Source organism: Lathyrus oleraceus, chromosome 7 (assembly GCF_024323335.1).
Source record: "Lathyrus oleraceus cultivar Zhongwan6 chromosome 7, CAAS_Psat_ZW6_1.0, whole genome shotgun sequence".
Lineage (NCBI taxonomy): Eukaryota > Viridiplantae > Streptophyta > Magnoliopsida > Fabales > Fabaceae > Lathyrus > Lathyrus oleraceus.
In genome coordinates, this window is record NC_066585.1 from 376,446,809 (window position 1) to 376,469,423 (window position 22,615).

A 22,615-nucleotide genomic window follows, 5' to 3' on the forward strand; every position below is an offset into this window, starting at 1 on the left:
TTTATAAATGAATACTTGTGGATTGTTGAGCCATGTCGTGTGAAGGTAAACATGTGATTCTTTAATAAGGTGATATGATGCATGTTTGTATGAAGCGTGACGAATTCTAATAATATATGTATGTTTGTTATACATTTCATATTATTATGTTTTTCTATAATGATTTGAATTCTCACCCTTCTGTTGGAATGATGTTCTATTGCGACATCGCTCAGGTACCAGAGATAGTGGTGCTTCGTACAAGGATTAGTTTCAGAGGCTAGTTCTTGTTGTGTTTTGACTAGGTAGTCTATAGTGCTCTGGTCATGTAACACTTGGGTTTATGGGATTATTTATATTTGTTTTGATGTTGAGAGATATTGTTGTGCTCTCTTTTATCTTGTTATTTGGACATGTTGGTTTTGATGTTGAGTGGCCTTAGAGCCCAAAATGATATTTTATAGTAGATGATTTATGGGAATCATCATTATTTACCATTTATGACTAGAGATGTTATTCCTCTGTGTGAGTTTGCATGTTGGTTATTTGGTTTTGATTTATAATTTGTGTTACTTCTATGTGACCATGGCATGTGTTATTTCTGGCAGAAGTAAATGTGATGCCCTCATGTATGCATGCTTTAATTTACTCTGATTATGCAATTGTATGTTGTATTTGAGTAGTAGTAGTTTGGGGGGTGTTACATTAGTGGTATCAGGGCCTAGTTGGTCGTTCGACCAGGTTATGAATTTGTTTGATTTTGTTGTATCTGATTTTTGTGTACGACATAATCGATATGGTTTGGTTAACAATCCTTGTTATTATGGTTGTTTGGTTGGTGTAGCAGGAAGATGGTTGCTGGAAGGAATGATGATGCGCTTGTGGCGGCATAGACCCTGTTGGCTGGTGCCATTCCACAAATGAATGCTGGTGATCAGGAGTATGATGCTGATGAGTTTCGTGCTTTGGGGAAGTTCCAGAGGAACAATCCGCCATCTTTTGGAGGAGTTTATGAACCTGACAAAGCTCAAGAGTGCTTGAAGGCGATTGAGAAAATATTTCGAGTTATGAATTGTTCAGATGCGCAGAAGGTGCAATTTGGCACTCATATGCTTGAGAAAGAAGCTGAGGACTGGTGGCGCAACACTATTAAGATATTTGATGAGGATGGCATTGAAGTGACTTGGGGAACTTTTCCGTGATGCTTTTCTGGAGAAGTATTTTCCAAAAGATGTTCGTGGTAAGAAGGAAATTGAATTCCTTGAGTTGAAGCAAGGTAATGGTACCGTAGTTGAGTATGCTGCAAAGTTTAAGGAGTTGGTCAAATTTTGTCCCCATTACAATACTGCTAATGCTGAGAGATCCAAGTGTCTTAAGTTTATGAATGGATTGAGACCTGATATCAAGAAGGAAAAGGGTTACCAACAAATTACAAGATTTTCTGAGTTGGTTAATAAGAGTATGATCTATGATGAGGATAGCCGTGAGAGTGTTGCTCATTACAAGTCCTTGCATGATAAGAAAGGAAAAGGGAAATTCTGAGGGAAGCCGTATGATGGTAAGAAGAATGTTGGTGATGGAAAGAAGCAGAGTGGGGGAGGGTCTCACACTTCTGTCAAGTGCTTCAGATGTGGTGTTGAAGGACATCGTGCTCCCGAGTGTCCTAAGGGCGATGTGACTTGTTTCAAGTGTGGTAAGCAAGGTCATAAATCTTTTGATTACAGAGTTGGTTCGAATGTGATTTGCTACAATTGTGGCAAGGGCACATTAGTACCAAGTGCAACAAGCCGAAGAAGGAGCAAGCCAAAGGGAAAGTGTTTGCATTGTCCGGTGTTGATACTTCTGTTGAGGAGAGATTAATTCGAGGTACATGCTTTATTAATAATATGCCTTTGATTGCTATTATTGATACCGGTGCGACGCATTCTTTTATTTCTTTGGATTGTGCTAAGAGATTGAATCTTGAATTATCTGTTATGCGTGGAAGCATGGTTATTGATACTCCGGCTATGGGTTCAGTGACTACTTCATCTGTTTGTTTAAAATGTCCGTTGAATATTTGTGATAAAGACTTTGAAGTTGATTTAGTGTGCCTTCCATTGAGTCAACTTGATGTTATTTTGGGAATGGACTAGTTGAGGGCCAACCATGCCTATATCAATTATTTTGCGAAAGCTGTTCTTTTTCTTGAGCCAGAGAAGGAAGGTGATTTATTCTTGTCTACTTAACAAGTGAATGAATCTGTGTGAGATGGTGCTGAAGTGTTTATGTTGGTGGCAAGTTTGAAGCTTAGTGAAAATGGAACAATGGGTGAATTTCCAGTTGTTTGTGATTTTCCTGAAGTGTTTTCTAATGAGGTTAGAGATTTTCCGCCTGAACGTGAAGTTAAGTTCACGATTGATTTGATTCCTGGTGCTAGTCCGGTATCGATGGCTCCGTATCGAATGTCACCATCTGAGTTGAAAGAGTTGAAGAGTCAATTAGAGGATTTGCTTGATAAGAGGTTTATTCGTCTGAGTGTGTCACTGTGGGGTGCACCTATCTTGTTAGTTAAGAAGAAAGAATGTACTATGAGGTTGTGTGTGGATTACAGACAACTGAATAAGGTTATTATCAAGAATAAGTATTTGCTTATGAGGATTGATTATTTGATGGATCAGTTGGTTGGTGCTTGTGTGTTTAGCAATAATGATTTATGGTCTGGGTATCATCAGATCCGTGTGAAAGCTGAAGATATTCAGAAAATTGCTTTTAGAACAAGGTATGGACACTATGAGTATTCGGTGATGCCTTTCGGTGTGACGAATGAACCTAGTGTATTTATGGAGTACATGAATCAGATTTTTCATAAATATCTCGATAAGTTTGTTGTTGTGTTTATCGATGATATTTTGATCTATTTGAAGAGTGAAGAGGATCATGTTGAGCATTTGAGGATTGTTTTATCTGTATTGAAAGAGAAGCAGTTGTTTGCTAAACTTTTGAAGTGCGAGTTTTGGTTGAAGGAAGTGAGTTTCCTTGGCCATGTGATCTCTAGTGGTGGTATTTCGGTTGATCCTTCTAAGGTTGAGGCTATATCTCAATGGGAAGCGCCAAAATCTGTGTCTGAGATTCATAGTTTTCTTGGTTTGGCAAGTTATTATCGAAAGTATATTGAAGGATTTTCCAAGTTATCTTTGTTGTTAACGCAGTTGACTAGGAAAGGTCAAGCTTTCATTTGGACTGCACGGTGTGAAGCTAGTTTTCAAGAGCTGAAGAGGAGATTGACTACTGCTCCTATTTTGATTTTACTGAATCCATCAGAACCATTTATTGTGTATTGTGATGCTTCTTTGATGGGTTTATGAGGTATGTTAATGCAGAATCAACAAGTTGTAGCTTATGCTTCAAGGCAACTCAGAGTGCATGAGAGGAATTATCCGACTCATGATTTGGAATTAGCTGTTGTTGTGTTTGTTTTGAAGATTTTGAGACATTATTTGTTTGGGTCGAGATTCGATGTGTTTAGTGATCACAAGAGTTTGAAGTATTTGTTTGATCAGAAAGAGTTGAATATAAGGTAAAGGAGATGGTTGGAATTCTTGAGGGATTATGATTTTGGTTTGAATTACCATCCTGGCAAAGCGAATGTTGTAGCTGACACTTTGAGTAGAAAATCTTTGCATATGTCGATGTTGATGGTGCGAGAATTGGATTTACTTGAACAATTTCGAGATATGAGTTTGGTTTGTGAAGAGACTTATTTTGGAGTGAAGCTTACTGGTGGAATTTTGGATGAGATTCGAGAAGGTCAGAAATCTAATTTTGGTTTTGGTAGATCGATTGATGTTGATCAATCAAGGTAAAGGCGATGATTTTTGGATTGATGAGAATGGTATCATGAGGTGTCATGATAGAGTTTGTGTTCCCGATGTTTCGGATTTGAGAAAGAGGATTCTTGATGAAGGACATCATAGTGGTTTGAGTATTCATCCTGGTGCTACTAAGATGTATCAAGATTTGATAAATTGTTTTGGTGGCCTGGTATGAAGAAAGAGATTGCGGAATTTGTGTATTCGTGTTTGATTTGTCAGAAATCGAAGATTGAGCATCAGAAATCGTCTAGTTTGTTACAACCGTTATCTATTCCTGAATGGAAATGGAATAGTATTTATATGGATTTTGTTTCTGGTTTACCTAGGACTCCGAGTAATTGTGAAGCTATTTGGGTTATTGTGGACAGGTTGACGAAATCTGCTCACTTTATTCTGATTAGAATGGATTATCCGATGGAGAGGCTTACAAAGCTGTATATTGAGAAAATTGTCAGTTTGCATGGTATTCTGTCTAGCATTGTGTCAGATAGGGATGTGAGGTTTACTTAGAGATTTTAGGAAGGTTTGCAACGTTTTTTGGGTACAAAGTTGTGTTTGGTTATGCTTATCATCTACAGACAGATGGTCAGACTGAGAGGATGATTGAGTCGCTTGAGGATCTTTTGAGAGCTTGTGTTTTGGAACAGGGAGGTGCTTGGGATAATTATTTGCCTTTGATTGAGTTTACCTACAATAATAGTTTTCATTCGAGTATTGGTATGGCTCTGTTTGAAGCTTTGTATGGTAGAAGGTGTATGACGCCTTTTTGTTGGTACGAATCTGGAGAGAGTGATGTGGTTGGACCTGAGATAGTTCAACAAACTGTTGATAAGATTAAAATGACCATAGAGAAGATGAAGGTTTCTCAGATTCGTCAGAATAGTTACCATGACAAGAGAAGGAAAGAGCTTGAGTTTGAGGTAGATGATCATGTGTTTTTAAGAGTTACTCCGGTAACGGGTGTTGGTAGAGAATTGAAGTCCCGTAAGTTGTGTAAGACCCCAATTTTGGGCCCTAAGATCCCTCATGGCCCATATCATTCATGTCATGGCCTCAAGGATCAATGCATGCTTTTGCTTTCCCCTTAGTGGATAGATTGCCTTGTAGATTTGTTTCTTGATCACCAAGCATACTTTGCATTTGTATATCTCTGCCTTTCATATGTTTATCATTCAAAAAGTACAAAAATATTGTCAGTCTAACCTTGTTGCTTGCAGTGGAAGCAATCATCAGCAATCAGGTCAAAGTCAGTCAACAGTCAGTCAAAGCAATGGATGGTGGCCATTCTTGCAGAATTCGGGCACCATGATCAATAATCAAGAGTTCATACTACTTGGGACATCATTTGAAATCAAGTTCTCAAGGATTTAGGGTTTGGAATTCATCAGAAATGCATCAGTCATCCAAAACCCTAGAAAAGTCAAACTTGGTCAACAGTTGATTTAATCAGTGATCTAATGAATAGAATTGATCTGAAGGAGTTCATTCATGCTTGTATAAGCCTCATATATCATGCCAAGCCTCATCATGGAAGAAAATCAAGTCAAATCAGAAATTTTCCAGAAATAGAAAGTGGACCTGTAATTTCAACTGCCAGAAATGGAAACTTCTTGATCTTAAACTTACATCATGATACAAGCTTCAAATGAATTTTTGCCCAACATGAAAGTTGAAGATCTTGTTCTCCCATTTTCAAAAAGTCCAAGAACTCTCAAATCCCATGTGTGGTTGTCAAGATATGATCAAATCATTTTCATCAATTTTTGAACTTCAACAAGCCATATCTCTCAAACCATAAGGCCAAATTTGGTGGGGTTTTTTCCTACAAGCCACATTTTTCATCCTCTTTCCAAAAATATAAATTTCATGACCTAAAACCTTACCATTCAAAATGGCATTTTTGGACCTTTTGCATTTAAAATCAAAGTTTGACCAAACTTTGACTTTTTGAATTAAGACTTTTTTCACCAATTGGCCAATTGGGAGATGTTTCATATGTCATTTGTGATTTGCTCCAAGCTTAAAAGCATGTTCATAACACCATTACACTACCATTTTGGACAAAAATTCAAAGTTGGCAAATTGTACAATTGGTCATTAAGTAAAAGCAAGGTACATCATTTTCTGTGCAGACCACAAGCAGCAATTGGAATGTCCTTCTGCAGCCTTTCCAGCCCACTCGACCACAAACACACCTCCTTTTCACTTGTGCACACAATTAGCAAAATTGCCAATTTGAATCATTAAGCATAAACCAGCTTACCAATTGATTAAAGGAGCTTAAACAGACTACATAAAGCCTTGCCTCTGCTGATTGCAACCCTAGCTTGACAGCCACACGACCAAAAAAATCCTCTCATTCCCTCATTGTGCATTTTTGCAAAACAATATTTTCTGCAGAAACCATTCAAAGAAATCAAAGAACCCTTGCATCCTTCATCATCCAAACATCATTTGGAGCCTTGTTACAGCCTCCTTCACCAGCTGGGATTCCATCTTGGAGCTCTGTTTTCTCAAAGCATCAGCCATGGCATTTGCGAGCTCGAGCTGAATTTGAACTGGTTAAGTCAATTTCCTTCAAGCCTTCATCACTACCAACCATCATTGACAACTGTTTGAGCTTAAATCATCAATACACCACTGTTTCATATTTTCTTCAAAAACAAGTAAGTGAATCGACTTCCATTATATGCCATGCCATGATATGTTCATGAAAGATCATCTTATGCTGATTCTAAGGAAGTAAAGTTTGCTTGAAATGGTGTTCTCTTGATGGAGAAATCTGCTTTTCTTTTTTTGTTACAAATGAACTTTTGGTCGATTTGCATTGCTGGAGTTGATTTAATGAATTTGGACATTATATTCTTGTTGTTCGATGCTTGATGATACTGATGATATGCTTGTTCAAACTTTCTGGGTTTTGTTGAAATTCCATGATGAATGTGTGTTACTGCTGCTACAACCCAGTTCTGTCCAGATTTCCCATGATTTATGTTTTGTTTTGTTTATTGGTTGGTGTTGCATAATTGCTATTTGCCATGCTGTATGTGGAATGCTGTCGGATTTTATTATGATGATTACATGATGATGTTGGTTGTCTGCTGTTGTTTCTAAAACCATAGAACAGAACTCTCCCCAGATTTCTCCATGAGTATGCTTGTTCTAATGTTGGTTATTGTATGCCCAATGATGATGTTTCGTGCCATGATTGATCTTACATGCTGTTGTCTGTTTGTTTGGTCGAATGATGTTGATGTTCATGATGCCCAGCTACATAAACCCTTAAGAAACCCTGCTGCTGTTTGAAACCCCATGAACCATGCTGCTGAAACTTGCCATGATAAATCCTGTTGTTTTTCCAGAAAACTAGCTCATGTATGTTGATTGCTGTTTGTTATATGAGCATCACGGTTGTGTTGCATTTGTGGTTTCCATGCGGTTGTTTAATTTCGATATGATGATGAACATGGATGATGAATATGAAGATGCTGCTAAAACCTTGCTGTTGTTCAAACCTGCCATGTCCAGAAATCCACCTTGATTCATGTTATGTTTGTTTGTGTTGAATGCTGTTGTTCATTTCGTTTGGTTACATGATGATGAATGTTACTGCTATGCTGTTGAACCTTGTTATTTTCCAGCTAAAACAGAAATTCCACATGCTTTGAGTTGATTATGATTGGTTATGTTTGCATGTTGATTGCATGATGATTGTTGTATGCTGGTCGAATTGTGTATGAACTTGGAAATGCCAATACCATGTTTAGTTGTTGCTGTGCATTTGTTGTTGGTTTTGATTGATTGATGAAGCTGAACATGATACCATGAGAAAATACTGTTAGAAACCCTAAGGGTTTATGTGAAAACTCAGATTTTGAACCATTGGCCAAATTACTGTTCTATTGGCTGGGAGCCAATCAGAACATTTCGTTTTGCCTTGCCAAAACGCATAGTTTCAGTAAGTGAGCCCGGAATTACAAGACTGCCACCGTTGACTTCATGTTGACCCCATTGCCATGCCATTTTGTTCATCTTGCTTCATTATTTCACTCAACTTAAACAATTCTTTTTTAATTCAAATTTCATCCAAAAATTATGAAATTTTTTCCATCATGATCACAATTGAGTCTACTATTTTATGGTGAATTTTAATTAATTTTTCAGTGGCTGGATTTTAAATGATAATTATTTTCTTCACATGTGTGCATAAATGACACATTGAGCCATTCCTTTTGTGAAATACTCATGTTGTATCCAATGAGCTTGAAATTTTTTGTGGTGAAACTAGACACATTGACCTTCATTTCCATATAAGGTTTGTGCATTTATCATTTGTGGATTGAGAGTTATGATTTTCTGAAGTTATGTGTTACATTTGGTGCTATACCATGATCATGCATTTTCCCAATTTTTGTTCACATGCTTCCTCTTATTCAAATGACCTCAAATTTTGCATGAATGATCCTTTACATGTCTAGTTTATGTATGAATTTTCTTGGAATTAATCATGCTGTTTTCCATTTATTTGAGAATTTTCTTCCATGCTTAGTCATTTGTTGACTTTATGTGATACATGTTGCCAAATCTTTTGTGAAATTCTCAAATCTTATTGTATGACCATGAAATTTCATATGTGATAACTAGACTCTTTGAGCTTTGCATTGGTGTTAATCTCATTCATTTCTCTTCTGTTTTCAAATTGATATGATTTTTTTGAAGTTGACCCATGCTTGTTGACTTTCATCATGCTTACTTGAATTTGGTTTGACTTCATGATTTTACTTGACTGCCTTCCTCTCATCCAAATGCCTTGAAATTTTACATGTATACCATGTTAGATGTTAGGATTGAGTGTGATTTATTTCATAATTTTTGAGATTGTTTGAGTTGACTTTTGAAAGAAGTCTTTGCTGTTGACTTTTGTATGCTTCTCTTGCCATGCTTTGCATCCTTTTGCATATGAAATGACCATGATGCATGATATAATTATGAATCCAATTGAGAATGCTTCTTGAATGTTTAGACTTGGTTTGGGTTGACTTTTCCTTGCTGCCTTGACTTTTTCTTTCATCTTTGACCCTAGGCTAGTCCTAGTGGTCTTCTAAGCTTATGTTGAGTTCATCTGTTTCAGGTTAAGCACCAATGCCTTGAGGATCATTCAAATGTGTTTTAGTTTGATTGTTGAATGTGCTAACCTTTGTTTTGTAGGTGACTCATATGCTTGAGTCTTTGTGCCTTGCACAATTGGTCCCTCTGTGGTTGACTATTGGGTTATTTCCTTTTGATTTTAACTGTTGAGCTGTTTACTAACTAGTTTGACTTTTTCAGGTACTTTAGTTGCCTAAGTTCTTTGAACTTGCTTGCTTGCTTTGCTATTTAGCATTTGCTTTGAGGTATAAACACTTCTTCTTCATGTAGTCTGGAGACCCGGTCTGTTATTTGACCGGGCAAACTGTCTGAAGTCCTCCTTAAGAGGCAATGCCTGTGTTTGTTTATATTTGTCCCAAGCAGGAAAAGTCCTTCAAGTAAGGCAATTGGTGGAAGGTAGGGATAAGTAATCTATCCCCCACTATTCAGTGTGTCCTCTCTTTGCTCCCATCACATGGTTGAAGCAATGAGATAAATACCCAAGATCTAATCGAGTCAATAATGTGGAGAGAGTTCCTACTTTCTGAACTCCCACACTTTCTTTGATGCTCTCTCTGATCTGAGATAGAAGCAATGAGGCACACCCCTCATCTCCTTTTCATCTGCTTCACCTGAGCCCCTCAATGGCCAGGTTAAGAGCGACCTTCACCTATTACAGTGGACTTTCAAAGTCAAACCCTCTTGTGTGAGCCCCCCATTGTTTGGCTATAGAGTGTGCTGTTTGTTATTCATTGATTGACTGTTTGCTTCATATGCACTTGTTTGCCCGTATGCTATGCATTTATCATCATCAATTGCCATTAGTGCATGATCATCTCATTTGTTTTGTGATGCTATCATTGTTGTTTGCCCATTGAGGACAATTGTAAGTCCATTGCTTTGGCATTTGCTCCTATGACATGGAAGTGAGTATAAGACCATCACCTTGGCCACTCATCTTATCTTTGCTTGATGCTTTGTATGTGAGGATACAACTGTAAGTCCCTGCAAGTTGGCATTTGTATTCCTAGGATCATACTGTGTATGTTAGAGTAAGTCCAGACAGATTGGCATCTGACATCCATGTCTTGCTTTTGTTTGTTTATGTGAGGTTGCAACTGTAAGTCCCTGCTAGTTGGCATTTGCTTTCCTGTGATCCTAATTTGTTTGTATGTGAGGATACAGTTATAAGTCCCTGTAAGTTGGCATCTGCTTTCCTGTGATCATAGTTTGTTCATCTGTTTGTGTGAGAGGTTGCAATTATAAGTCCCTGTAAGTTGGCATTTGCATTCCTGTGATCATATTGTTGCTTTTGTTCTTGTATGTGAGGATCCATTGTAAGTCCCTGTAACGTGGCATTGGTATTCCTATGAGCATCTGTGGAGTTAACCTAAGTCCAGATAGATTGGCAGTTGACTTTCCATATTTTCATTCCTTTGTTTTCTTTTGAGGAGATTAGTGTAAGACCATTGAGTGGCATCTGATATCCTGTTTCTGTTTTAGGAGACTGGTGTAAATCCATCTATTGGTATCCGGTATCCGCCTTTTATTTCTTTGTTTGAGGAGATTAGTGTAAGACCATTGAGTGGCATCTGATATCCCATTTTGTTTTAGGAGATTGGTATAAGACCAGTGATTGGCATCCGATATCCGCTTTTCTCTTGCTTTGCTTGTTTGTTATTATTAATTGCTATTCCAAAGGACACACTTGAATCATCTCCCATATGATCTCAAGAAGTGAACCTTCTAAGAAGTTTTACTATCCATCTTCATCCATTCATCATCCATTATGTCCTAAACCTTTTCACACTTTACCTTTTCAACTTGACATAAGTGTTGTGCAAACATTTTCATGTTTTCAAACTAAAAACCTGGACTCCAAGTCCTTGACTTTTTTTCAAACTCCATTTTCATAATACTTCTTTCAAATCAATCTTAATCATACTTTGACTTCACTTTCATAATCACAATCAATTAACTTCACTCATTCACTTGTTTTGGCTTTGTCCATTATTAATCTTTTCATGCATTAGCCATAGGTTTCAATTATCTTTGTGGTTGATGTAAATCTTGCCTATCCTTAGTGAGTCGACAGTAAGACTTCCGTACTTCAAACAGGGCTAACCCCTCTAGTACGTCGAAGCTATCCTCGCATGGTGGATGTTGTTTTTGGTCGAGTGTTCTCCCATTGATAATGAAAAGCCTCAGTGCTTGTGTTTAAAACTGAATCCACCAACTTTTGGAAATCTTTTAGCCGAACTACGGCGTTCTGATCCTTACCTTTGATGGAAGGTACGTAGGCAACGGGTTCATCCGTTCGAACCCAATAACCCAATAACCCAATAACCCAATAACACAAAAATAACTAACTTGTATATTCTTTTTCTCATCATCCCAATCATGTTTGCACAATCTTTATGTCATAACAAATAATAATCTTTTACAACAAGTGTGAAAAGGGCTCCCTAGGAGTACCTAGGACGTGATGGGTGCCTAACACCTTCCCATTGCGTAATTTACCCCTTACCCAGAATCTCTGATCTTTTTATTAGTTTTCTACGTGTAAAACTTCTTAGGCTTTTGTTCGCTTTTTAGCCAATCCTTTGGATAAATAAAAGTGCGGTGGCGACTCGAAAATTTCAATGTATCTCATAGCTTATGATTTAATCGATAGATCATATAGCGACGAATACACCGTCACAGAAAAATGGCGACTCTGCTGGGGAGAATCTCTGGTTGTATTGCCTACTTTTCACCCTTGTTGTGCTATATTGTTATTCTTTATCTGACATATTTTTGTACAATTTGGGATAACTGTATTGATTGTAATGTGTGAATTGCTTGATATACATTGATGTTTGCTTTGGTGATCTGTGAGATGAGTTCTGTACCCGAACTCGAGTGCACTCTAGGATAGGAGAATGGCATAGTCTTGTTGACTGGTGTGGAGTAGTCCTTAGCCAGTTGACTTGCGAGCCCATTCACTTGGTGGAGGTCATGTTGAACTAATAATGTCACACAAGTTATTTGTGGTTAGGCATTATTCTTTCAATCATGTTCCGCAGAAGCCAAGGACCTTAGTTTACCAAACCCATCTTGGCCTATTTTTAGGACCGTAGTGCGGAGGTCGTTCAGATGTCAGTTCTGATACGATTGTTACGCGATACTACACTCATAAGAGTTTCTCTTGAGAATATTCTTGGAATACGAGTATTCGTTCCTCCGATAATATTCGAAAGATGGAACGATGATTATGGGAACTTCTGATAGAACATGTCTGGCAGGTTTAAACCCTAGTACACTCCCTTTGGGTGGTTCTTAACCGAGACTCCATGCTCGTGACTCTCAACAAACCCGTGATTCGTGGTTGAGTCGTTCAAACATTGTTAATATCAATGGATCCCGGATCAGGTGTAAAACCTAAAATCCACCAAAGCGGCTGGTTGATATTAAGAATGTTAGAGCCGGTTCATGTACCGTTAATATCAATGGAACTTGGGTGTCGATAAGGTGAAAACCTAAATCCACCAAAATGGATGATTGATATTAGGGATACATAGAGCTTTCCCACGACCTTTGTGTGGCGTGCTTTGCTTGATCCTTGAGTGTGTTTGTTGCATTCATGCATTCATACATTCATCTGCATCCATATCATCAAAAAAAAGAAAATTTTCAAGGAACTCAAAGGAGTTTATTTGCAAAAAATTTTCAAACATGAAAAAAACCGAAAAAAATTTTTCACCTGATATATCTGATGAGATATTCTCATGTACGTTCAAAATGCTTAAATATTTCAAAGTTTGCAAATAAAACCCTCGGGTTCCTTTGATAAAAAACAAGCATATGCATAAACACTTCATGCATCATTTGCATAAGCAGGTGTTTTGTTCCGGTCTCCCGTCCTGTGGTTTGACCCTGCGATCTTCATTTATTTTGAAGACACACCTCGCCGGTATTATACCAGAGCCATCTCTGCCAGATTTATGGATCATCCTGAGCAAAGGAGTTGTGAATTCAGAGAGGATTTTGCCAGCCTAAGTGCTTTTGATGGATTTATTCCTGTTGATGGATTTATTCCTGTTGATGGATTTATTCCTAGTTAACCAGTCCCGGGCTGGCATTGGCTACTGTTCTGGGGCACTTAATGAGCAAGGTTTGTTCACAAGTGGAGGATTCATTCACGCCGATCAACCTGAAGAAGAAGAGGCTGCTGCTTTCTTGAAAGAAGATGCAGAAGATCATGAACAATTTCATCATTCCTGGTGGTGTCTACCACAATTGGGTCGCTGTGGATGTTCCTACGGTCATTCATAAATCAGCATGATTTGTTCATTTTGTTCAAAACCCTTCTCCCATGCCAAAAGGAGAAGTGATGACATTTTTTGGCAGCATTTAATACAATGATGTTTTCATTCAATTAATGCATTGTCAAACATTTGTTTTTCCTTTGTTTTCACTTTTTGCTTTTTTGCATGAAATCAGTGATCACAAAAAAACCATGAAAAACAAAAACAGCTTTTTCATCTGCATAAATGATTTGCTTGTTTAAAATTCAAAAGCTGTTCATTATCCAGAATCATTATGCAGGGATTTCTAAACCCATTGAACATAATGATCCAACGCCATCTCCCAATCTTGAAGTCCTTGTATCTGAGGCAGAGGAAGATGATGTTGAAGGGGATTCCTGACGAGATTACCCACCTTCTTGAGCACAAAAAGAAGCTCATTCAGCTGTATCATGAGAATCAGCAGAACAGTCAAACTGGGGCATTGCATAATACAATCAATTAAAAAAAAAAGGAAAAAAAAAAGAGAAAAAAAAAAAGAGAAAAAAAAAAAGAGGGTGAAAAAAGATGAAAAAATCAAAAAAATCAGCAAAATTTTTTTTCAAAATTTTTCCAATAGAAAAAAGAAAAATTATACCCTCAAGTCCCTAGTTGACTGATGCTGAATGGATTCAGAGTCGTTACGACCAACTGAATTTGATCGAAGAGAAGCGTTTGACTGCCATGTGTCATGGTCAGTTATATCAGCAGAGAATGAAGAAAGCATTCGACAAAAAGGTCAAGCCTCGTGTGTTCCGAGAAGGTGACCTTGTGCTCAAGAAAGTTTTGTCTTTCGCGCCCGATTCCAGGGGCAAGTGGACTCCAAACTACGAGGGTCCATATGTTGTTAAGAGAGCCTTTTCAGGCGGAGCTTTGATGCTTACAACAATGGATGGGGAGGATTTCACTCGTCCTGTGAATTCAGATGCAGTTAAGAGATACTTTGCCTAAAAAAAAAAAAAAAAAAAAGTATATGCAAATGAAAAAACAAATGAAAAAACAGAATAGCTAGCTAAGTTGAAAACCCGAAAGGGCGGCTTAGGCAAAAATGAGCGTCTCGGTGGAGAACCCGCAAGGTTAATCCAGGCAAAAATTAGAGACTTGAAAATAGAATATCTGCATCCCGCTAGATTGAGTACCTCACTCTGGGGCAATCTAGGCAAAAATTAGGGATTTGGCAAGTAGCTGCATCCTGACAAGACTTTCTGGTTCATCAGTCGTCATTTCGTCAGAGGATTCTCGATTCGTCGTCAACTGAAACTTCGGATACATCGAGATTCAAATTGGTAGAGAAAGGATCATCATGTTCAATGTAGCCCTCTTCCAATATACATCACTGATTTCAAATTTGTACAGATCTATGGAGTCTTGCCATTTGCAGGCTACCATTCTATCAAATCAATTTGAGCTTTTTATCCAATTTATTTGCACTCTTATTTGTTTCAATTCAACAAATGTTTTGCATGTTTTAAATTGATAAAATGTCATTGTTTTAAACAAATCAAAATTTTCAAAATTTTCGTTTTAAACAAAGTGAACATTCACAAGATTGAAAGGATACTCAAGAATATCTCAGTGCTCTCCCGAGGGTGGCATGATTCCCAACAGGTAAGACATTCGTTCATATTCCTGGTTTGGTGGTATCTTCTTTCTTCAGATCTTTGTTGAGGTCGTTCCTCAGACAGAGTTGTGGTTGGGGTTGTTCCCCAGTACAGTCGCAAGTGAGTGTTGTTGAAGACTTCGTTTTCTCCAGCAGCAGTTTTCCCCTAGCATGGGTGTGTTTTCTTATAGAAGTTTCGGCGGTTGATGGTTTGTCATCCTGGTGCCCCGTCACTTTCTCCAGTGGGTCGTATCCCCAGACTTTATTTGTCTCCTCAGCGCAGTCATGAGTATAACTGATTGACTGATACTCCCCTCGGAGTCGCGAGTAGGGCTGTCATTAATATTCCCACCAGGGTTGCAAGTGGAGTGTTACCTCTTTTCCCCATGCAGTGTGCCAGCAGGATTTGTCTGTTTCCTCAGCATGATCGTTTTCTTTTGAAGACTCGGTAAGTCAGTGGTTTGATACCCGGTACTTTACCTTTTCCCCGGCGAAGTCGTCTGCGGAATTGTTGCTATCTCTCCATCAGAGTTATTCTCTCCAGCAGAGCAGGATTTATTTTCCTACTCGTTGCTTGATTCGGGTTGACATCCCAGTATTGCAACCATCTTTTCCTCAGCTCAGTCTGCAGGATGTTTGTTGTGGCGGTTTTGCCCGCTGATACTCTTTCAATCCCCAGTATGGTCGGATGATGGCTCTAGCCTCCAGTGAACGGATTTGATTTCCTGACTGTTTGTGATCCCCAGTAGAGTGGCTTATATTGCAGAATCTACTTGTTGTGATCAGTTTGCTGTGTATATTCTCCCCAAGTGGAGTGGTTTATTGCAGAATCTACTTGTTGCGATCAATTGGCTTTTTATATTCTCCCCAAGTGGAATGGTCCGTTGCAGAATCTGCTCGTTTGATCTGTCCTCCCTCAGTGGCTTGTTCCCAAGAGAGTAGCCGACAGTTTTCCCCAGTGGAGTTGCTTATGCAGTTGAATTCTATTTGGATGATATCATTCTCCCTCAGTGGGTCGTTCCCCCAGCGGAGTTATGTGAGTTTGCTTCTACAGCAGTTCGTGCTTATGCACCCTTTGTTTCTCAGTTGACACTGGGATCCCCTGCAGATTACTTTGGGACTTCTCTTGTTCCCTTACAGATTTGTCTTGGTGGCTGTTGTGCCCGTTGTGACTTTCTGTACCCTGTTTTGGGTTGTTCCCTAATATTTTTGATTCTCTGCTTCTTCAGCAGTACCCGCAGATCTTTGCTTTACAGCATGTAGATCTCCGCAGATTGGCTCTCCAGCTGGTTTTTCCCCTGGAAGTATAATACCGGACGTTTTGGTTCCTGAACCTGTTTGTGTTAGAATTGTCTGTTTTGTCAGCATTCATCAAACATAAATCACGCATATTCATGCATATTCATAAACATTCAGATATTCATGTTGCATTTCTTGCCATATATCTTTTGTTTGTCATGTCTCCTGCTATGGTGATATAGATCTCATTACAGATCTCCCCAAGCAGATGTCGGGTGTTATAAATCTCTCCATATAGAGTCAACCCCATAAGCAGAGAATGTTGTCTTTCCTTCTGCAGTTCCCCACTGAGATATACCCTCGTGGATGACGGTTTCTTCCGTTTCCTCCCAACACATATATTGGGATGGATTTTCCTATTTGAGTTACATCCTCATTAGGACGTGTCTTTCTTCAGTCTGTCTTTTCGGATCATTCCCGGATTGGCTATTCGTCAAATATCTTGTACTTCCCAGTGGGTTGTTCCCCAGCGGAATGTTTTTGGGCCTCTACCCTCATACCGGTAGTTGTAAGTCCTATCTTTCCTGGCTTTCTTGACAGAATTTGTGGTTATACACCTTTTATTCTCCAGCCAGAGTTTTTGGTTTTCTACCTACTACCCGGTAGTTGTAAATCCTTTTTCCTGCTCTTCAGCAGTTTGTGGTTTGTTATAAACCCTATTTTTTGGTTTCCCGTGCGGAGTTGTGATTTGTTCTATCCCCACGCGGAGTTTTTGGTCTTCTACCCCGTATTCGGTAGATGTAAATCCTAATTTTTGTGGTTATCTTCATTCAATATTTTTGATGATGATTTTCCTTTGCTTGTATAAGTTGCTCAGATCAGCACTTATATACTCAGCAAGTCTTTTATGGATAATTGCCGTATGCTAGCAATTTTATCCCCAGTGGGTCTTTTCACCGTATGCTAGTGATTTGTTCCCCGGATCATTGGTTGTTTACCAGTGCATCCCCAGCTAGTCTTCTGTCGATAATTGCCGGATGCTTGCAATTTATCCTCAGCAGATCGCCTTTCATTTACCCTTTTGTCGGTAATGTCTGTTGCTTCCTTTTGATTGGTCATCATTATATACCTAATTTGGTACCCCGATGCCTTTCTGTTCGGTTGATCTATCCTTTGTTAACCCAGTAACCGATTGTGGATAGTCTTCCATGCGAGTATATTATTCATGGTCTGCCGGTAATGAATAGTATATCTCATGCACTCTTCAGTCGAAGCCTTTTGTGTTTCCCCAGTCGAGTAAGATTCGTTATTTCCCTTTGTGGAGTCGAATATTTTCTTTGTTGTTGGATAATTGCCGGATGCTTGCAATTTATCCTTTGAGTTGTCTTTCGTTTACCCGGATGCTTGGTATCGATCGTCTCTCTGTTTTGGATAGTCACCTATTATATACCCAGTAACCGGTATCTCTGGTGTCTTTTCCTTTCGAGTGTATTATTCACGGTCTGCCGGTAATGAATAATATATCTCATGCGCTCTTTAGTTGGAATCCTTTGTTGATTTTCCCCAACTGAGCAAGATTTGTATTCTTTGTAGAATCGAATAGCCATCCTTTAACCAGTTTGTGTTTAGGATGATGAGTGTCTTGGAACACACACCAATTCACGTTTTTTGACCATCCTTTAAACAAGTCTGCTGTTCTAGCTTTCTTTCGGATGATGAGTGTTTTGGAACACACACCAATTCACGCTTTTTTTGACCATCCTTTAAACAAGTCTGCTGTTCTAGCTTTCTTTCGGATGATGAGTGTTTTGGAACACACACCAATTCACGTTTTTTCAGCCATCCTTTAAACAAGTCTGCTGTTCTAGCTTTCTTTTGGATGATGAGTGTTTTGGAACACACACCAATTCACGTTTTTTCAGCCATCCTTTAAACAAGTCTGCTGTTCTAGCTTTCTTTCGGATGATGAGTGTCTTGGAACACAAACCAATTCACGATTTCGGATCTTATCCTATAAACAACCTAGTAACCGGTTCAGGATAATTTTCCTTTCGAGTATATTATTCACGGTCTGCCGGTAATGAATAATATGTCTCATCTGAGTATTCTATCCACGTTCTGACGGTAATGGATATTATATCTCGTTCACTCTTGAGTCAATCTTTTGATTGTTTTCCCCTCAGAGTAAGATTCATTTTCCTTGTGGAATTGAATGTCCATCCTATAAACAAGTTTGCTTTTCTAGCTCTCTTCAGGGTGATGAGTGTTTTGGAAGTGGAATCCAATTCACGTCTTTGGTCGGTCACCTGTTACATACCTACCACCCGGTATCCTTGGTGTTCCCTCCTTTCTGCTCCCTATTATGACCTCGGTCCCCCTGTGGAGTCAGATTTTCCTGTTTTTTTTGTTACCCTTATGCCTGGTAACGTCTCATTTTGTTTGTTACTTCCCCAGTGAAGTTTTTTCTTTTGCTTCTCCCTCAGGAGTCAGCTTGTGTCTCTCCAATGGATTTATTTTCCATTTGGAAATCTTTTCCCAGTGTGAGTCCTTCATTCCCCAGTGAGTTCTCCAGTCTGTTTTCTGTTTTCCCCTCGGAGTCGTGTCTTGTTCACGCTGTGTCAGTTTTGTTTATCCCCATAGAGTCTTGTCAGAGTCTCTGTTCCTGGTGAGTGTACTACTCCGATGGATCGTCTTTTCTTCTGTGTGAATCATGTTCCCCACAGAATTTGTGTCTTTTGCATACATACATTTGCATCATGAGGTCTCTTAGGGACCAAAATTTGTCTCATTACTGTTATTTAAGCCCATTCTACCGCGTCGAGATGAAGATTTCTAAACTTCACTTCTCCGGCTAGAATGACCTTAAATAGGGGCATCTGTAAGACCCCAATTTTGGGCCCTAAGATCCCTCATGGCCCATATCATTCATGTCATGGCCTCAAGGATCAATGCATGCTTTTGCTTTCCCCTTAGTGGATAGATTGCCTTGTAGATTTGTTTCTTGATCACCAAGCATACTTTGCATTTGTATATCTCTGCCTTTCATATGTTTATCATTCAAAAAGTACAAAAATATTGTCAGTCTAACCTTGTTGCTTGCAGTGGAAGCAATCATCAGCAATCAGGTCAAAGTCAGTCAACAGTCAGTCAAAGCAATGGATGGTGGCCATTCTTGCAGAATTCGGGCACCATGATCAATAATCAAGAGTTCATACTACTTGGGACATCATTTGAAATCAAGTTCTCAAGGATTTAGGGTTTGGAATTCATCAGAAATGCATCAGTCATCCAAAACCCTAGAAAAGTCAAACTTGGTCAACAGTTGATTTAATCAGTGATCTAATGAATAGAATTGATCTGAAGGAGTTCATTCATGATTGTATAAGCCTCATATATCATGCCAAGCCTCATCATGGAAGAAAATCAAGTCAAATCAGAAATTTTCCAGAAATAGAAAGTGGACCTGTAATTTCAACTGCCAGAAATGGAAACTTCTTGATCTTAAACTTACATCATGATACAAGCTTCAAATGAATTTTTGCCCAACATGAAAGTTGAAGATCTTGTTCTCCCATTTTCAAAAAGTCCAAGAACTCTCAAATCCCATGTGTGGTTGTCAAGATATGATCAAATCATTTTCATCAATTTTTGAACTTCAACAAGCCATATCTCTCAAACCATAAGGCCAAATTTGGTGGGGTTTTTTCCTACAAGCCACATTTTTCATCCTCTTTCCAAAAATATAAATTTCATGACCTAAAACCTTACCATTCAAAATGGCATTTTTGGACCTTTTGCATTTAAAATCAAAGTTTGACCAAACTTTGACTTTTTGAATTAAGACTTTTTTCACCAATTGGCCAATTGGGAGATGTTTCATATGTCATTTGTGATTTGCTCCAAGCTTAAAAGCATGTTCATAACACCATTACACTACCATTTTGGACAAAAATTCAAAGTTGGCAAATTGTACAATTGGTCATTAAGTAAAAGCAAGGTACAACATTTTCTGTGCAGACCACAAGCAGCAATTGGAATGTCCTTCTGCAGCCTTTCCAGCCCACTCGACCACAAACACACCTCCTTTTCACTTGTGCACACAATTAGCAAAATTGCCAATTTGAATCATTAAGCATAAACCAGCTTACCAATTGATTAAAGGAGCTTAAACAGACTACATAAAGCCTTGCCTCTGCTGATTGCAACCCTAGCTTGACAGCCACACGACCAAAAAAATCCTCTCATTCCCTCATTGTGCATTTTTGCAAAACAATATTTTCTGCAGAAACCATTCAAAGAAATCAAAGAACCCTTGCATCCTTCATCATCCAAACATCATTTGGAGCCTTGTTACAGCCTCCTTCACCAGCTGGGATTCCATCTTGGAGCTCTGTTTTCTCAAAGCATCAGCCATGGCATTTGCGAGCTCGAGCTGAATTTGAACTGGTTAAGTCAATTTCCTTCAAGCCTTCATCACTACCAACCATCATTGACAACTGTTTGAGCTTAAATCATCAATACACCACTGTTTCATATTTTCTTCAAAAACAAGTAAGTGAATCGACTTCCATTATATGCCATGCCATGATATGTTCATGAAAGATCATCTTATGCTGATTCTAAGGAAGTAAAGTTTGCTTGAAATGGTGTTCTCTTGATGGAGAAATCTGCTTTTCTTTTTTTTGTTACAAATGAACTTTTGGTCGATTTGCATTGCTGGAGTTGATTTAATGAATTTGGACATTATATTCTTGTTGTTCGATGCTTGATGATACTGATGATATGCTTGTTCAAACTTTCTGGGTTTTGTTGAAATTCCATGATGAATGTGTGTTACTGCTGCTACAACCCAGTTCTGTCCAGATTTCCCATGATTTATGTTTTGTTTTGTTTATTGGTTGGTGTTGCATAATTGCTATTTGCCATGCTGTATGTGGAATGCTGTCGGATTTTATTATGATGATTACATGATGATGTTGGTTGTCTGCTGTTGTTTCTAAAACCATAGAACAGAACTCTCCCCAGATTTCTCCATGAGTATGCTTGTTCTAATGTTGGTTATTGTATGCCCAATGATGATGTTTCGTGCCATGATTGATCTTACATGCTGTTGTCTGTTTGTTTGGTCGAATGATGTTGATGTTCATGATGCCCAGCTACATAAACCCTTAAGAAACCCTGCTGCTGTTTGAAACCCCATGAACCATGCTGCTGAAACTTGCCATGATAAATCCTGTTGTTTTTCCAGAAAACTAGCTCATGTATGTTGATTGCTGTTTGTTATATGAGCATCACGGTTGTGTTGCATTTGTGGTTTCCATGCGGTTGTTTAATTTCGATATGATGATGAACATGGATGATGAATATGAAGATGCTGCTAAAACCTTGCTGTTGTTCAAACCTGCCATGTCCAGAAATCCACCTTGATTCATGTTATGTTTGTTTGTGTTGAATGCTGTTGTTCATTTCGTTTGGTTACATGATGATGAATGTTACTGCTATGCTGTTGAACCTTGTTATTTTCCAGCTAAAACAGAAATTCCACATGCTTTGAGTTGATTATGATTGGTTATGTTTGCATGTTGATTGCATGATGATTGTTGTATGCTGGTCGAATTGTGTATGAACTTGGAAATGCCAATACCATGTTTAGTTGTTGCTGTGCATTTGTTGTTGGTTTTGATTGATTGATGAAGCTGAACATGATACCATGAGAAAATACTGTTAGAAACCCTAAGGGTTTATGTGAAAACTCAGATTTTGAACCATTGGCCAAATTACTGTTCTATTGGCTGGGAGCCAATCAGAACATTTCGTTTTGCCTTGCCAAAACGCATAGTTTCAGTAAGTGAGCCCGGAATTACAAGACTGCCACCGTTGACTTCATGTTGACCCCATTGCCATGCCATTTTGTTCATCTTGCTTCATTATTTCACTCAACTTAAACAATTCTTTTTTAATTCAAATTTCATCCAAAAATTATGAAATTTTTTCCATCATGATCACAATTGAGTCTACTATTTTATGGTGAATTTTAATTAATTTTTCAGTGGCTGGATTTTAAATGATAATTATTTTCTTCACATGTGTGCATAAATGACACATTGAGCCATTCCTTTTGTGAAATACTCATGTTGTATCCAATGAGCTTGAAATTTTTTGTGGTGAAACTAGACACATTGACCTTCATTTCCATATAAGGTTTGTGCATTTATCATTTGTGGATTGAGAGTTATGATTTTCTGAAGTTATGTGTTACATTTGGTGCTATACCATGATCATGCATTTTCCCAATTTTTGTTCACATGCTTCCTCTTATTCAAATGACCTCAAATTTTGCATGAATGATCCTTTACATGTCTAGTTTATGTATGAATTTTCTTGGAATTAATCATGCTGTTTTCCATTTATTTGAGAATTTTCTTCCATGCTTAGTCATTTGTTGACTTTATGTGATACATGTTGCCAAATCTTTTGTGAAATTCTCAAAT

At 38.4% G+C, this 22,615-nt stretch overlaps 2 protein-coding genes across 2 annotated transcripts; both read left to right on the top strand.

The window, feature by feature from the left end:
• Positions 1 to 899: 899 nt before the first annotated feature.
• LOC127103906 (uncharacterized) lies at positions 900 to 1,521 on the top strand. Its single transcript, XM_051041142.1, has 2 exons — positions 900 to 1,149; positions 1,211 to 1,521. The coding sequence occupies exons 1-2, from the start codon at positions 900 to 902 to the stop codon at positions 1,519 to 1,521; spliced, it is 561 nt and encodes a 186-aa protein (XP_050897099.1).
• Positions 1,522 to 2,285: 764 nt separating this feature from the next.
• Positions 2,286 to 3,326, top strand: LOC127103907 (uncharacterized mitochondrial protein AtMg00860-like). The gene is made up of 3 exons (XM_051041143.1): positions 2,286 to 2,482; positions 2,573 to 2,642; positions 2,886 to 3,326. The coding sequence occupies exons 1-3, from the start codon at positions 2,286 to 2,288 to the stop codon at positions 3,324 to 3,326; spliced, it is 708 nt and encodes a 235-aa protein (XP_050897100.1).
• Positions 3,327 to 22,615: the final 19,289 nt, after the last annotated feature.

Excerpts from the sequence above, each read along its gene's own strand:
- LOC127103906 (XM_051041142.1), top strand. The coding sequence starts at position 900 with ATGAATGCTGGTGATCAGGAGTATGATGCTGATGAGTTTCGTGCTTTG. Across the intron at positions 1,150-1,210 it reads TAAGATATTTGATGAGGATG|ATGTTCGTGGTAAGAAGGAA; the intron begins GCATTGAAGTGA and ends ATTTTCCAAAAG.
- LOC127103907 (XM_051041143.1), top strand. The coding sequence starts at position 2,286 with ATGGGTGAATTTCCAGTTGTTTGTGATTTTCCTGAAGTGTTTTCTAAT. Across the intron at positions 2,483-2,572 it reads GAGGATTTGCTTGATAAGAG|ACAACTGAATAAGGTTATTA; the intron begins GTTTATTCGTCT and ends TGTGGATTACAG. Across the intron at positions 2,643-2,885 it reads ATTATTTGATGGATCAGTTG|AGTGAAGAGGATCATGTTGA; the intron begins GTTGGTGCTTGT and ends ATCTATTTGAAG.